Here is a 14,489-nt window from a genome sequence, read left to right as displayed (position 1 = left end):
GAGGGAGGGGACATTGAACTGTTAATTACACTAGTACCCAAAACGTTTCTTATTCGTTTGCTTAACAACCTTGGGGACTTTCATGAATTTTGATTGGTTGGATTATTTAGTTGAGTGTCCAAACGTTTCAACCAATAATTGTAATCTACAGCAGGGGCGATTATTTGGGATGTACATCAATCTATCGGACATTGTCTTATCCCTTTAGATCCCTGAGTAAATGTACCTGTTCTAGAAACTTTTGTATCATACCCTCCTTGGCATTCATCTTTGCAATATTCTTGTTCTTGTTGATTTTCATCAGCAGCGCCGCCTCGTCGTTCACCAACTTGGCCCTTAAAATGAAGCAGCTTATATAGCCTATAAAAATATGACGTCATACAATATAAATGACCAATGACTGGCCAGTATACATTGTAATTGACCAATCTTAAAATATTTAATGGCCTATCATTGGTCATTTGTATTGTAGGACGTCATTTTTTTATATGCACTAAAAGCTGCTTCTCTGAAAATACAGGTGTGTAGGCAAGGATGTCTAAGTAAGGGGAGGGTTAATAGAATGTTTCCCCCCCTTCCAAAACAAATTTGTTTTTATACCCTTATTTTTTTTTAAATCAAGCAATTTTTTTATATTTCATTCCCAAGATTTGTGTTTCTATCCCTTTCAAAAGAGATTAAGGGAGGTAATTAAGCCACCCCACCCCACACCTATAAATTTTACCCTAGGGGTATTTTCTATTTTTTTTTTTGGGGGGGGGGCCTCCACAAAATAAAAAGCTTGGATGTTCTTGGAAATAGGGATGGGATAATCAAAAACCCTATTCTTTTAGTTGTCTTGTACTTTAGGGACTAACTCTAATGCAACTTTTATTATTTTTTCTAATTCATAATACTTTATGTATGTAGCGCAGAATGCCGCTGAATGATTACTCTTGAAAATGTTTACAGCCGTTTTATTTTAATTGGAATTCATTATGTTGATAGTATGTCAGCCATAAGCAGATTTATTTAGCAAAAAAAGTTGAAATAATTTATAATATTGAAAAATCACTTTTATTTAATAATATATGTCATTAACTAAAAGTGGATATAGCTGACGTATTTAAAACAAGTGCCTATGCCCATAGCAACTAGATGCCATGAATCGGAGGGGTTAGAATAATAGCCTTAATCCATCCAGGAATCTATGTGATGCTTTCTTAAACTGTTTTTAACCTATTTTTGAAAGGTATATCAAAAATATACTCTGACACTTGTAGAATCTTACTGCAAAGCTAAAAATAAGAACAATAGCCCACATCGATTTTTATTAGGATTTTAAAGTTTATTTTTAACTATGGATTAAATAAATTTTACTGAATCATGATGTTTCTTTCCTTTGAGGGTAAAATTATCAGCTTTTAGAGTGTTTTGCTTCATAAATTGTATGCTAGTATACAGTAAAGTTAGGTCTTTTGATTTTATCTATCAAAACTAATTGAAAATTAATACTTTACAATATATCAAGGAATTACCATAAAATGTTTCATGTCTATTATCCATTTAAAAACATAAATTTTATAAAATGATAATAAATGTTTATGCAATACAACAAATTTATCTTTATCACATTTACAAATATGATATAAAATAAGATTATTAAAACTTATTTTTTTAAATATTTTTAAAAAGTTTGTATCTTTAATGTGTATAGTTTTCATTCTTTTTATTTTAATTAAATAAAAATTATTCTATTATATTGGAAATAAGTCACTTTGTAAAAACACTATATTTAAAATTTAAAGATTTCTAGTTTTGTCATTGGTCAATGCTGAATCTTCATAGTTTTTATGTTAATTCAAAGATATATCCTACATCTTTAACTTTTAATGAATTACTATAAATATAAAATCAAAAGAGCTATTTTTTACTATCATTATCTTTTAATCAAATTATGAAGAAAAATGCTTTGTAAGCAAGAATTTTACCCAAAAAGAAAAGATACATCACGATTCAGCAAAATTTACTTAATCCATAGTAAAAAAAAAACTTTAAAATCCGAATAAAAATCGATGTGGGCTATTATTCTCATCTTTAGCTCTGCAGTTCGATTCTACAGGTGTCAGAGTATATATTTGATATACCTTTTAAAAATAGAGTAAAAACAGTTTAAAATTGAGAACTGTAGAAGAAGAAAAAAACTTTTTGATACATAATACAGTGGTAACATAATCTTAAATATGTTTCTTATAGGTTATTTTAATTATCCAAATTAACAAAATACCTGTCTCTGTTCCTGGCGGCCTCTGATTGTTTGGAGCTGGCCAATCCATCCAACTGATCCATCCTCCAGGCCTCCAGCCGATTATACAGCATGTCAAAGTCGGCCTTAATTATAGAATTGTCCTTTATATTTAAATCTTAACAATTAGTTTTTACTTTTTATAAAGATCTTTATAGTGCCCATAAAAATGACGTCATACTGGCCTACCATTGGTCATTTGTATGATGTCTTTCTTTATAATCACTATAAACAGGTTCATGAATTACATAGTTTGTTATAGATTCTAAGCTTGTTTTAGAAGCCTATCTACTCCACACTTTATCTTTATTTTAGTTCGACTATCCTTTATTTGTGTGTTTGTTATTGGTGCTCATATCAGGTGAAAAATTACCAGGGATACAAATGGATAAGACAATAGCATATAAATTTATTTACATCCCCAATCATGATAATCAAAATTACCCCGTTAGTGGATTACTATTGGTGGTTTAGAGACTTAACTAAATGATACTAAACAATCAAAATTCAATTAAATCCTCAACGTTGTTAAGTATACGAAAAAGACAAAGTTATTATAAAACTTTGGGGACTAGCCTAAGAAAAATCCCATGTCCCCTCCCTCCCTGAAATCAGCCCTTTCGTTGATTTGAACCAACCTTTGTCCGCGGGTTCTCACATCTGCCGGCTTCATCCTGTTTTCTGAGCATTATTTCTTCTTTCTTAAACTTCTCCTCCTCCTCTTCGCGTTCCTAAATAATCAGTTTAATTTAAAGTCAAGAAAACAAAACATTATTATAACCGGTTCTACCCCCTCCCTTATTCTCTTCCCCACTTTCAGGTTGGGGGAAGGGGGGGGGGGTGTCGCAAATTTTAGATCCATGATTTCGCGATTTGAGAAAAATTTATCTTTATATCATAGCGAATTAAATAATCTTGCAAGCATCGCTTTTATCTTATGAAGAAAAATCAGCGAAAAACGAGATCTGAAATTTTCGTCACCCTTCAAATATGACGCATGACCGCTACGACCGCGAGACGGGGCAGTAAATTGTCCACTATCAATCATAGAGTCTAAGGGATAAGACCATAAGTTACAAATTTATGTTCATCACCATTGATAATCCTTTCTGTATAATTATATTATTGTTCGAAAAGTAAATTTCGGATCATGGAAATAAAACGAAGTAGCGGATTTCGTCGTATTTTCAAAGTAGCTTTTCTTCTATTTCTAGCCCCTGCAAGGGGCTCTAACCCTAAGGGGGAAATTTCCTAACCCTGCGGGGTAATCATTAACATTTACCTAAACTAACCTAAATAAAAAGCTACTGTGAAAATACGATGAAACCCATTACCTAGTTTTCTTTCCATGATCCTAAATTTCTATACATCCCCAATGATGGTACCCAATCAGTTGTCCTTCTACAGAATTCTATTATTTGTCGAAAAGTGGATACTAAATTTCTATACATCCCCAATGATGATAACAAAAATATCCGTTCTAGACAATGAACTGTAATTTATTCTGGTACCTAAAGTTTTATAAATACTTTTGGGTACTTTTATTGATATTTTTATTGATATTTTTGTTTATTATCATTAGAGATGTAAAGTTATATTATTCAGTGTCTTATCCCTTACACAAACATCCTGTTACTTTATTATAAGGACTAGCGGCTACGCCCCTAGAGGCCTCTAGGGGTACTTGAGAAGAGGAGAGTGGAATTTGATAATCCAATTTCTTATTTTAGATTTTTAAAGAAAAAGTTTTAAAAAAATTTTTGGGGGGGCGGAAAAATTTTTTTTTGGGGGGGGGTGCCCCCCCCCCCTTTAATTTTTGATTTTAGTTAAAAAAAGTAAAAAAAAATTCTTTTGTGGGGGGGGGGGGATTTTTCATTTTTGGGTGGGTTGGGGGTGTCCCACCCCCCAAGAAAATAGTTATAAACCTTCCTGGGACCTATGAGAAGCTACCCTGTTAAGGAGAACCCGATCGGTTCAGTGGTTAGCGAGATCCTTCGGTACAAACACACAGACACACAAACACACAAACACACAGACGCACAAACATCCTGTTACTTTATTATAAGGATTAAAATAGGGAAAGCGTCGTCAATGAAATAGGGAAGCACTTCTGAAAGAATGGAAAGTTTACTTCAGAGGGTTCCTTATAGAGAACAGAAGAACAAAATTAAGTATCATATCGTGTTTTAGACTTTTTTTAAAGCGAAGCTTTTCTATAATTATAAAAGCGAAGCTTTTCTATAATTAGGGTCGGTCCGTCCGTCCGTAACGGATAGCTTTTTTTTCCATTAATTTAGGCATGTTAGACTTGTCCTATCGATTTCAAAATTGCATGGTGATTTTTATGTGATCTAATTTTCCGATTGATCTGATTTTTTGTATACTGATTCCTAAGAAAACAAAGTACAATATTATAAGCGAATCAACTCTATAATTCAGTCCTGAAAATGTAAGTATGTCCATAAACATTATTCTGTATCAAGCAGTTTTTAACAAATTTACTTACAATTTTGCTTCGACTCTTATTCATTTATATTCTGATTATCTAGTTCTGACACTGTACAAGTGTTAATGTCCGTTTGTCCTACCGTTTCAGTGCTTCGCTTTTATGGATGTTGTCATCCTTGTTTACATAAAATATAATCAAAATAATAAATTTGATACAATTTTGTTGGACAATGACTTCTTCCCTCCGGGGCAAACAAAACTGGAACTAATCTTATAATTTATCTAATATCAGCGGAAAGTAGTCTATAATACGATGCGATGAATAACTATACTAACCTTCTGTTTCGAATAATCATCTTTCATTTGAAGAACTTTTCTCCTAGCCAACCAGCCACGGCATACTCGCTAAATTATAATTATTTGTAGTGCAACTTTTATATAACCAGAGTAATGTGAATATACGTGCGTCCGTATTGTTTATTTTAAACAATTTTCTCGTACGACATCAATCTACAACATAATATGTAATAGCTAAATATTATCCTTATATGGAATTAACTGGATATCTGTCTGTTTGAACCGATATTGTTCTCCTTTCCTTCCAAAAGAAATTGCCACCTCTCCAAAATATTATCAACCCACCTCCCATTTTTTTTACTTTTTCTCTTATATGCTAAGATTGCAAAAGAGGGGATCGACATCCCCCCTCCCCCTCAAGCGCCTCAAGTCGCGCTGTTTACCTGAATAAATCTGACATAGGATAGGTAGTGTTGTTCTTCTTCATCTGCTGTTCTAAAAAAAGGTTAGGTTAGGTTAAATAGGGTTCTAGAGTGACCCAGAGGGTTAATATTTCCATTTGAATATTTAAAGATATTTGTCATTAAAAATTTAAATTTCCATTAAATATTACAGTATTTGTTGGCTCAACAACTTTAAGTATTTTTGGTAAATTGTAACCTGGCAGTTGTACCCAGAGAGGGAGGGGATATTTGGCTGTATATTACAATAGTTCAAAAGTTTTATGATAACGTTTTTTATTCAATTTCCTAAAAACTTTTATTGAATTTTGATTAGATGTTCATTAAGTTTAGAATCCAAACGTTTCAACAACTAATTGTAATCTACATAATGGGTAATTTGTGTATTATCATTGGGGATGTACATTAATTTATCAGCCATTGTCCCCTTTAGATCCCTAAGTTGTACCGGGTGTAGTCCCTTTCGTGGCAACGCACCTTAAGGGGCAATTCTTCGTTTTTTTACAGTAGCTTTTCTCCTATTTCTAGCCCCTGCGGGGGGCTATAACCATGCGGGGCCAATTGATTAACCCAATCATCTAACCCAATATAACCTAACCTAACCTAAAATAACCTATTAAAATCCATTTTAAAAATACGACGATTCGCCCCTTAAGAGGCGTTGCCACGAAAGGGACTATACCCGTTGTACCTGTATGAGCTTGCTGTGATAATCTTGTCTTCGCCGACCATCTCATGGTGACCTGGCTTTCTAAAATAAAAGATATGAAGCTCTTTATAGTGCCTATGCAAAAATTACATCATACAATACAAATGACCAATGATAGGCCAATACACAGAATAAATGGCAGGCCAGTATACACTTTAATTGACCAATGGTAGGCCAGTATGACTTCAATTCTATAAGCACTATAAAAAGCTTCAATATATAAGAAGCATTAAAGGGGTAAGATGATTGTTTGTCACTACCTCAAGGATTAAATTATTAACTTATTTATTGGTAAGGGGTGGATAAAGGTACATCAAAATATCAATAAACAAGGATGACAACATCCATAAGTAGCGAAGCTCAAAAGTCATGGAAGAACATCCAGAATGAACTATAGAGTATTCAAATACAAAATAAAAATTTATATAAAATCACGAAACCTTTCATGATTTATAATGTTGAAATCAAGGAATCGATCTATCACCACAATCAATAAGTAAATCTTAATGAAACTTTGTGGAATTATGTAAAATGTAAACTTATTTAATTCCTAAAAATTTTAGCCATCTATCTGGACTAAGAGTTGAAAAAAAGCTTGAACACATAAAAACTAGGAATTGATCTAGCACCCAACCAATAAGCAAATCTCACCGAAACTTTATAGAAGTGTGCAGAATTTGAATTTATTTGATCCTTGAAAATTTTAGACTTCTATCTTTAATAGGAATCGAGAAAATCATGAAAGTCTAGGAATCGATCTAGCACCCCAATTAATTGACATATCTCAATGAAACTTAATGAAATGAAAATATTAAGAATGATAACTTATACAATTTCTAAAAATTTCAGCTGTCTATCTTTTATAGGAGCCGAGTAAATCATGTTTCCCCTAAAACGTTTCAAACATACATACAGACGGACATTTCAAATTATAGAGTAGCTTCGCTACTAAAAAGAAAAAACTCATAATCTACCAAAGGTTATTTCAAAAGTCTCCATTCTTTAACAACTTAATTAATTTGTTTATTCTTTAAGACAAAGGTCGTGCAATTAAATGATTGGTTCTTTGTGGGAAGTTTAGACATTTAACTGGAAAGATTTTGTCCAGAGATACACCAAATTAAAATTTTAAAAATGTTATATCCTGTCCTCATAATTATCAAGGTTATGCTTCTTTGGGCAGATTTCTGTTGAGATAGCCAAACATCCTAATACTTTATGGTGTATCCTGTCCTCTTAGTTTATACAGGTTATGCTTCTTTGAACAGACATCTCTACAAACAGACAAACATCCTATTACTTTATGGTAAACCAGTGGCTACGTACTAGGGGCTAGAAAATAGCTTAAAAAACCACCCCAAGATTAAAATCTGAAAACAAAATAGCCTAAAACCATCACAATAGCTCTGGAAATCTTTCCTAAAACAGAGAACCCAATCGGTTCAGTAGTTAAGAAGATCTTTAATAGAATAATGTTGTAAGTGCTTTATACTTTGTTTGTGTACAGTTATCATATTCATTTTATACTTCTTTGGACGGTTGTGACAAGAGTATTGCAAAGGGCTTGTAGAACAATTGGCCGCGTAATCATGCACTTCGGTAGCAATATTTTGTGTTGAAGAATTATTAATCATGCTATATGTGCTTACTTTTGTTTGTAAGTCTTATTTTTCAATTCTGAAAGACAGACAAACATTCTATTACCTTAAATAAGTGCTTACTTTGTTTGTGTGGAGCTGTCAGATCTTGTCTGTGCTTCTTTGGATTCCAGTGGGTTGGTTTGTATGGACCTAAACACATAAATGTTATCAAGTATTCAGGGATCTACAGGGATAAGACAGCGCCCGATAAATTGATGTACATCCCCAATGATGATACACAAAATTACCCCTTCTGTAGCGTAAAATTAGTGGTTAAAACGTTTCAACACTCAACTTAATGAAATAACCCATGAAAATTCACTAAGGTCCCCAAAGTTGTTAAGCCAACGAATAAGAAAACGTTAATATAAAACTTTTGGGACTAGTGTAATAAACAGCCCACTGTCCCCTCTCTCTCTGTAAAGTATTTGTAAAAATGTATAATAATATTCTAACTTTTGGAGACTCAAATTTCAACTTTTATTTTAATTCAGTTTATTTCAGAAATATTGAGGGATCGTACAATGGAAAGTATATTTATAAACCCCCTAATTTTATCAAATAAAACTAATTACTGGTCGAAAAGTTTAGCCAATGTTACATTAAACAACCCAATCAGTATGTGGATATTTTGTGTCAATTTGACTATAACAAAACATTTGATTTAACATATTATCAATTAATCATATAAATATTTATTTTAATTTTAACATTCTTTGCTTGTAAATTCATCAGTAAACACGATGTCATTTTTGATGTCAATAAAATAAGTCTGTTGTACATTTCTTTTTAGAGGTTTTTTCCCACTTCTCCTTTCATCCCTCCTCTTTAGACGTATTTTATAACGTCACACATGACACTTTCCGCTGTCCCATAAATGTTTTTTTTCCAAACCTTGTGATAGCATCTTTCTTGTCCTTCTTTTTTTCTTTTTGTGTGGCCATCTGAGTTTCTGCGTTGTGGTATTCCAAACCAGTTCTCTGTAAATATAAAATAGTTCCTTTATGCTATTTTAATAAGTTTTGTATTGATCCAGGGTAGGTTTTAGCCTATTCGACGGGGAGATAGGCTCCCTAGCCTCCACCTAATTAAATTAGCCATAAAAAAAATCTTCTTTTCAAAACAGTAATGTGGGTTAATTTTCTAATTATCTCATTAAACAAATGGCAGAACATGTTCACTTCAAATGCCCCCCCCCCCCTCCTTTATTTTTAGAGTTTCTACCCTTCTAAAAGAAATATTACCTTATCTCTATATCCCCCAAGAAAAGGTTTATCCTCTTGGAAGGGCACAATCTCAACTACAACATCCCTTACCATTTTAGTATCAAATCAGATATACGAAGGAATTTTTAACTTTGAAGGCTAGAAACGATCAAACGGCTGGTACGATGTAAGAACCAGGAAAACATGAGATCCTAGCATATTAAGACTTGATTGTAGTAGGAACCGGCAGCTGCGTGTTAGCCGACTGTAAGCCTCAGGAAAATCAACTCTTTACAATATTAAAAATCAGTTTAAAATCTAAATATTACAATCCCTCTTTCAAAAAAATATTGAGAGCATCTAAACGTGTTTAAATTTGAGGCTTAGTTGTGGCTGACGCACGGCTGCCAAGCTCTTGATTATAGAAATTCAATTATTTTAAAAATCATACTAGTAATTATTAATTAAAAATTTTTTATATAGGGGGTAATAAAAAAAGGTTTTAATTCTTTATAAATAGTATCTGTATAGAATAGTAACTGTTACAGGGATGCTGTACGTATTGGTGCAAAAAATGGTGACAATTTTTAAATTGATTTGACGGGGCTGTTTATTTACGTCACAAGTGAGGGGAAAGAAAAGGGAAGGAGGAAAGAAACCCCCTAGAAAAGAGATGGGGGTATGACGTCACACGCCAAAACAATTTGAAATTTGTCCCCATTTTTTGCACCAACACGTACAGCATCGTTACAGGAATTGCCAAACAATTCTAAAATGTCTGAATTAATGATAAATGCTTTGTATTGCAGGTGGACAGTAAGATGTACTGATGTACAGACCAACCCTTCATATAACTGACGTTGTTCCTTATTTCTCCATGCTTATCTTCTATCTGCACAATTAGGGCTTCCTTTTTCTTTCCATCAGGACTACAAGAGAAACAAATTACAATGATTAATTATGAGTTAGATAACAGATACCCGGTCCTCAGATAACCAGGAATAGGGGAGTTGAAATCTGTAGCTGGGGTAACTGTATCCTAACCCTTCATTATATGGCCATTACAATTAAATGTTTATGAAATGTTAATTGAAAGAGAAAGCTAAAGTAGTTTCATTTATAAAGACAGATAGAGAGAGAAACATTACAAAACACAATTTTTGAAACAGAAAAATTTGAAACTAATTTATGCTCATTTAAATTTCCTTAGAATTAATACTTTTTTATAAAACAAATTTTTTATTTAGGCACTAGCTTATAGGGTTACGCCCCAAGGGGGGTGTGGGGGACAAAAAAATAAACAGGGTACATTAAGAGGGCTAAAAACCACCACAGGACCAGCAGGTATATTCCTTAAGGACAATCTAATTGGGTCAGTGGTTAGCGATATATTTAGGGAATTACAGACAAATATCTTTTTACTTTGTATTGTAGCGACTATAGACGTTCAGACTTCCTATTAATTATAGAGTAGAGTTGCTAAACTTACCAGAGACAAACACACCTATTTAATCGCAATCACATTTATTTGTTAAGAAGCAGATTATATTACATGCACATAAAAGGATGACTGTATACTATAATATTTAATACACCTAGTCAATCTGGGTTACTGGCGAAACACGACAACAGAATTACCCACAAAGATCAACCTCTGATACTACTTGCAGTTAAAGTCATCTCTGCAAAGCAAGAACTAAAACTAGACTGCCTATGCATTTACCAATATTGAAAGGTAGGCATTTTAACCTAGCAGCTTTTTAGCTAGCTCAAAGAGCTAGCCTTAAATCATCCTTGCCTTTTATGCTGCTTGTTTTGATTTGATAAGAGTTAAGCTCCCCTCAAAGCCATATATGACAGTACTATAGATAAAGTTGATATTTAAAAAAAAATTATTATTTCAATGAAGAACTAAAAATAACATGTCAATGCCTAAAATTTATATATTTTTTCAATAAGAAACCAAACATGAATATATTCTGGTTTTTTTTTTTATAAACTAGGTAAACTTTTTGATTTAATCTTTTGATACCCTTTTTTAATTTGTAGCTTCGTGATTTTATATAGTTTCTTTAGTTTTATACATCTCTAAAAAGAATACTTAGCTCTTTCCCTCACTGTTTCAACTATTGAATCTCTAGTTTACAGATATCTTAGACGTTTTTTATAGTTATTTTTATTCATATTTTGCACCTAATTCTTACAAAATTTAAATATCTTATACAATCGACTTTTGTAATATTTAGTTATGTTAGTAAGAGAACAGAAACCCCCATGCTCTATAGTTTTGAATCAGGCTTCTTCAATTTGAAGCACAATATTTGTTAAGAATTGTTTGTCTCTGCTTTATAGAGCTTCACTTTTATGGATGTTGTCAACCTTGTTTTCTAAATATGGCGCAATTTTTTGACGTTAATAGTTCTAAAAGTGGGTATAAAAATCATACATTTGAAGCCTAATAAGCGCTAATGATCAGAGAGCCTGAAATAATGGATTTATTACTTGGATCTTACTCCAGATTTTCATGTTTTATAACAAAATAAACTTTGTAGTGGGCTAAAATAACTGGTTCTATTTTTATATCCGCGGAAAGCTGTTGTTAATACTACGTGATAAATAGGTAGGTATTCATATCTTTAATAATAACTTTTGTAAAATCTTACCATTTAATAATTTGTTTCTTTTTTGGTGAAAAGAAGTCATAATCACTACCATCTAAAATAAAATAAATATAAGCTAAGAATGAAATTTGTGTGTTCTCAGACTACCCAGTGTTGGAAACTTCAATTAATCCTTAGATAAAACTAACAGGAAGGTCTCTGTGTGTGCCAAAGGATCTCGCTAACCGCTGAACCGATATGGTTCTCCTTTACACTGTAACTTCTTAGGTCCTGAAATGGTTTATAACTATTTTTGGGAAGAGCCCCCCCACCCAAAAAAAAGACGAAAAAATGAAACATAACTAACTCCATGTAGCGGCGAAAAATAATTTTTTGGTAAACATATGATCTTAACATAGATTGAAAAGAAAACATTTTACGTGCCCCTAGAGGCCTCTAGGTATAAAAATCTCAAAGAAAAGCAGAGTAAATTAAATTTTTCTATCAAATTCTCATTGCTGACGACAGCCCGACGGACTCAGTAAATTATATACAAGATGTTCAATTATGTGGTGAGAATCTACACAAAAATTAGTAGTGTATCTTTAAAAACAGCCAAGAAAATAAGATAAACATTGGGAAGTATAGAGTAGCATCAGTGCTAAAAAGAAAGTTTTTTTTTCTTTTGTCAAAATTTTTTCAAAGATCATTTCCCGACGAACCCCAAACTGTCTTACTTTGAGAAAGACGATTCCAGTGACGTCATATACGTTTAGGAAAGAGGGAAAGAAAATCTCTTCTCTTTTCTCCTACCTCTTTTGAAAAATTTCTTCCCCCCCTTCCCTTTTACTTTGCCGAATCGTATATGACGTCGCTGGAATCGTCTTTCTCAAAGTGGTACAGTTTGGGGTTCGTCTCATTTCCCTCGGAAAGATGATCTTACCAGACATAAAGACATACATCCTACTGAATAAAAATGAATAAGCATAATAAATATTAGCAGGTATCACCATGAAATCAAAATTTTACCTCTCGGAGATTTCTTGTACAGATCTTCAGGTTTTTGTTTGGAAGGCAGAGGGCTTGTATGAAATAAAGCAAGCTCTAAGGCTTCTAAATCATAACACATTTTCAGGTTATGGTTGTTCCATCTTTCTATCTATCTATCTATCCATTTACCAATTTACTCATTTATTTATCTACCCATCTATCTATCTATGCATCTATACATTTATCCATCTATCCAACCATGTATATATCTATCTATCTTTCCAACCATCTATCCCTCTACCCATCTATCCAGTCTAAGGTGTCCCATAGAGTAGTGGTTAGCGCACTATGCTGTGATTGGGAAAATCCGAGTTCAAGTCCCCTTATAGATATTGCACTTGGATGACAAATGCTGTTGCAATTTGTCAGAATATAATCACGCAACCTTTCCTGTGATGCCCTTAGGTTGTAAGGAGGGAGATTTGTAGGAAGTTAGGATCCTACCTATCAAGCAACTGTAATCGTGCTTTCCCTCGTCCATGCTCCTCATTCATATGAGAGTGCCATTAATTAGGGTGGCTTAATATGGAACACTTGCCAAAACTCTAGGCCAGGGTGATGTGATAATTGAGTAGCTTCTACGAGAATTGCGGGTCAGCTTGTAATGTAACATAGAATACACTCAGCTGTGCGCGAAGCTTACCAATCCAGGATTGGTCAAAGGATTCTCACCTCCAATCTTCTCGTGCATCTGAATCCTAACTTCAGAGAATCAAGACTACATACATACACATACATATATACACCCATCTATCCATTTACCCATCTATCCAACCATCTACTCATCATTATAATCATCTACCAATCTATCCATCTACCCTTCTACCCAACCATCTAACAAACTATCTACCCACCTATCTATCCATCCATCTACACATGCAACCAAGCATCTTTCAATCTACGAATCTACTTACCTATCCAACTATGCATCTAACCAACAATCTAAGGGGTGTGCAAAAAAAAGGCGGAATTTTTAAAATTGAAATTGCGCGGCTTGTGTTAATAGTAGAAAAATGTTACGAATACCGTTAGAACCGCTAAGAAGTTTTTTTTTGGAAATATAAGAACGATTTCTCTGCTACGTCACGGAGCTACGTGTTAAAATGTCCCAACTGTAAATGTAAATTTTAAAATATAACTAAAAATTAGAGAAGATATTTTGCAAAAAGAGATGCCTACATTTTTTAATTTCAAATACCGTTAGAACCGCTATGAACTGTATTTTTTGGAAATATAAGAACTGTTCCTGTGCTACAAATAATCTAGGAGCCAGATGGTAAAATGTCCCAAAATTTACTCGCAAGTCAAGTTTTAAGTCAGTTGGGTTATTTTAACACGTAGCTCCTAAACTATGCGTAGCACAGGAATTTATATTTCCTAAAAATAGACTTCTTAGCGGTTCTAACGGTATTTTTCTACTATTAACACAAGCCGCGCAATTTCAATTTTAAAAATGTCCGCATTTTTTTGAACACCCTTTATCTATCTATGTACCCACCTAACCATCTATCCTTCTACCCATCAACTCATCTATTAACTTACCCATCTATCCATATACCCATATATTCATATACTTATCTACTCACCTATCCATCTATTCATCTATCTATCTATCAATCTATCTATCTATCATCTAACCAATAATCAATGTATGTAACCTGTATCCTCTTCAAAATATTCATCCACTAATTCATCATTGAAAACTTCAATATTTTCAACTTCTATTTTCATTTGGTCAACAGCTCCCCCGAGAAGCTGTCTCAGCTAAAACAAGGATGATTTCAATCAAATAGAA

General features: G+C 33.1%; 1 protein-coding gene and 1 long non-coding RNA gene across 2 annotated transcripts in view; both read right to left on the bottom strand.

Moving 5' to 3' along the window:
• Nucleotides 1-5,136, bottom strand: part of LOC145320378 (IQ motif and ubiquitin-like domain-containing protein) — a 44,117-nt gene extending 38,981 nt beyond the window's left edge. The window contains exons 1-4 of the mRNA XM_080162789.1: nt 5,069-5,136; nt 2,923-3,015; nt 2,267-2,370; nt 227-335 (exon numbers count right to left, since the gene is read on the bottom strand). Coding sequence (XP_080018915.1) covers nt 227-335; nt 2,267-2,370; nt 2,923-3,015; nt 5,069-5,095 — 333 coding nt within the window. The 5' untranslated portion in view covers nt 5,096-5,136. The remainder of the gene's footprint in view (nt 1-226; nt 336-2,266; nt 2,371-2,922; nt 3,016-5,068) is intronic.
• A 2,784-nt stretch (nt 5,137-7,920) lies between these two features.
• On the bottom strand, nt 7,921-9,153 carry LOC145320377 (uncharacterized). Its single transcript, XR_013880178.1, has 3 exons — nt 9,084-9,153; nt 8,734-8,819; nt 7,921-7,989 (listed from the first exon to the last, which is right to left on the bottom strand). It is a non-coding gene; the product is annotated as an uncharacterized LOC145320377 (long non-coding RNA).
• Nucleotides 9,154-14,489: the final 5,336 nt, after the last annotated feature.

The sequence above is a fragment of the Acartia tonsa genome, chromosome 5 (genome assembly GCF_053477335.1).
Source record: "Acartia tonsa isolate MP-2025a chromosome 5, ASM5347733v1, whole genome shotgun sequence".
Classification (NCBI taxonomy): domain Eukaryota; kingdom Metazoa; phylum Arthropoda; class Copepoda; order Calanoida; family Acartiidae; genus Acartia; species Acartia tonsa.
The sequence above is the reverse complement of the archived record's forward strand: the minus strand, read 5'-3'. Positions and strand labels throughout refer to the sequence as shown.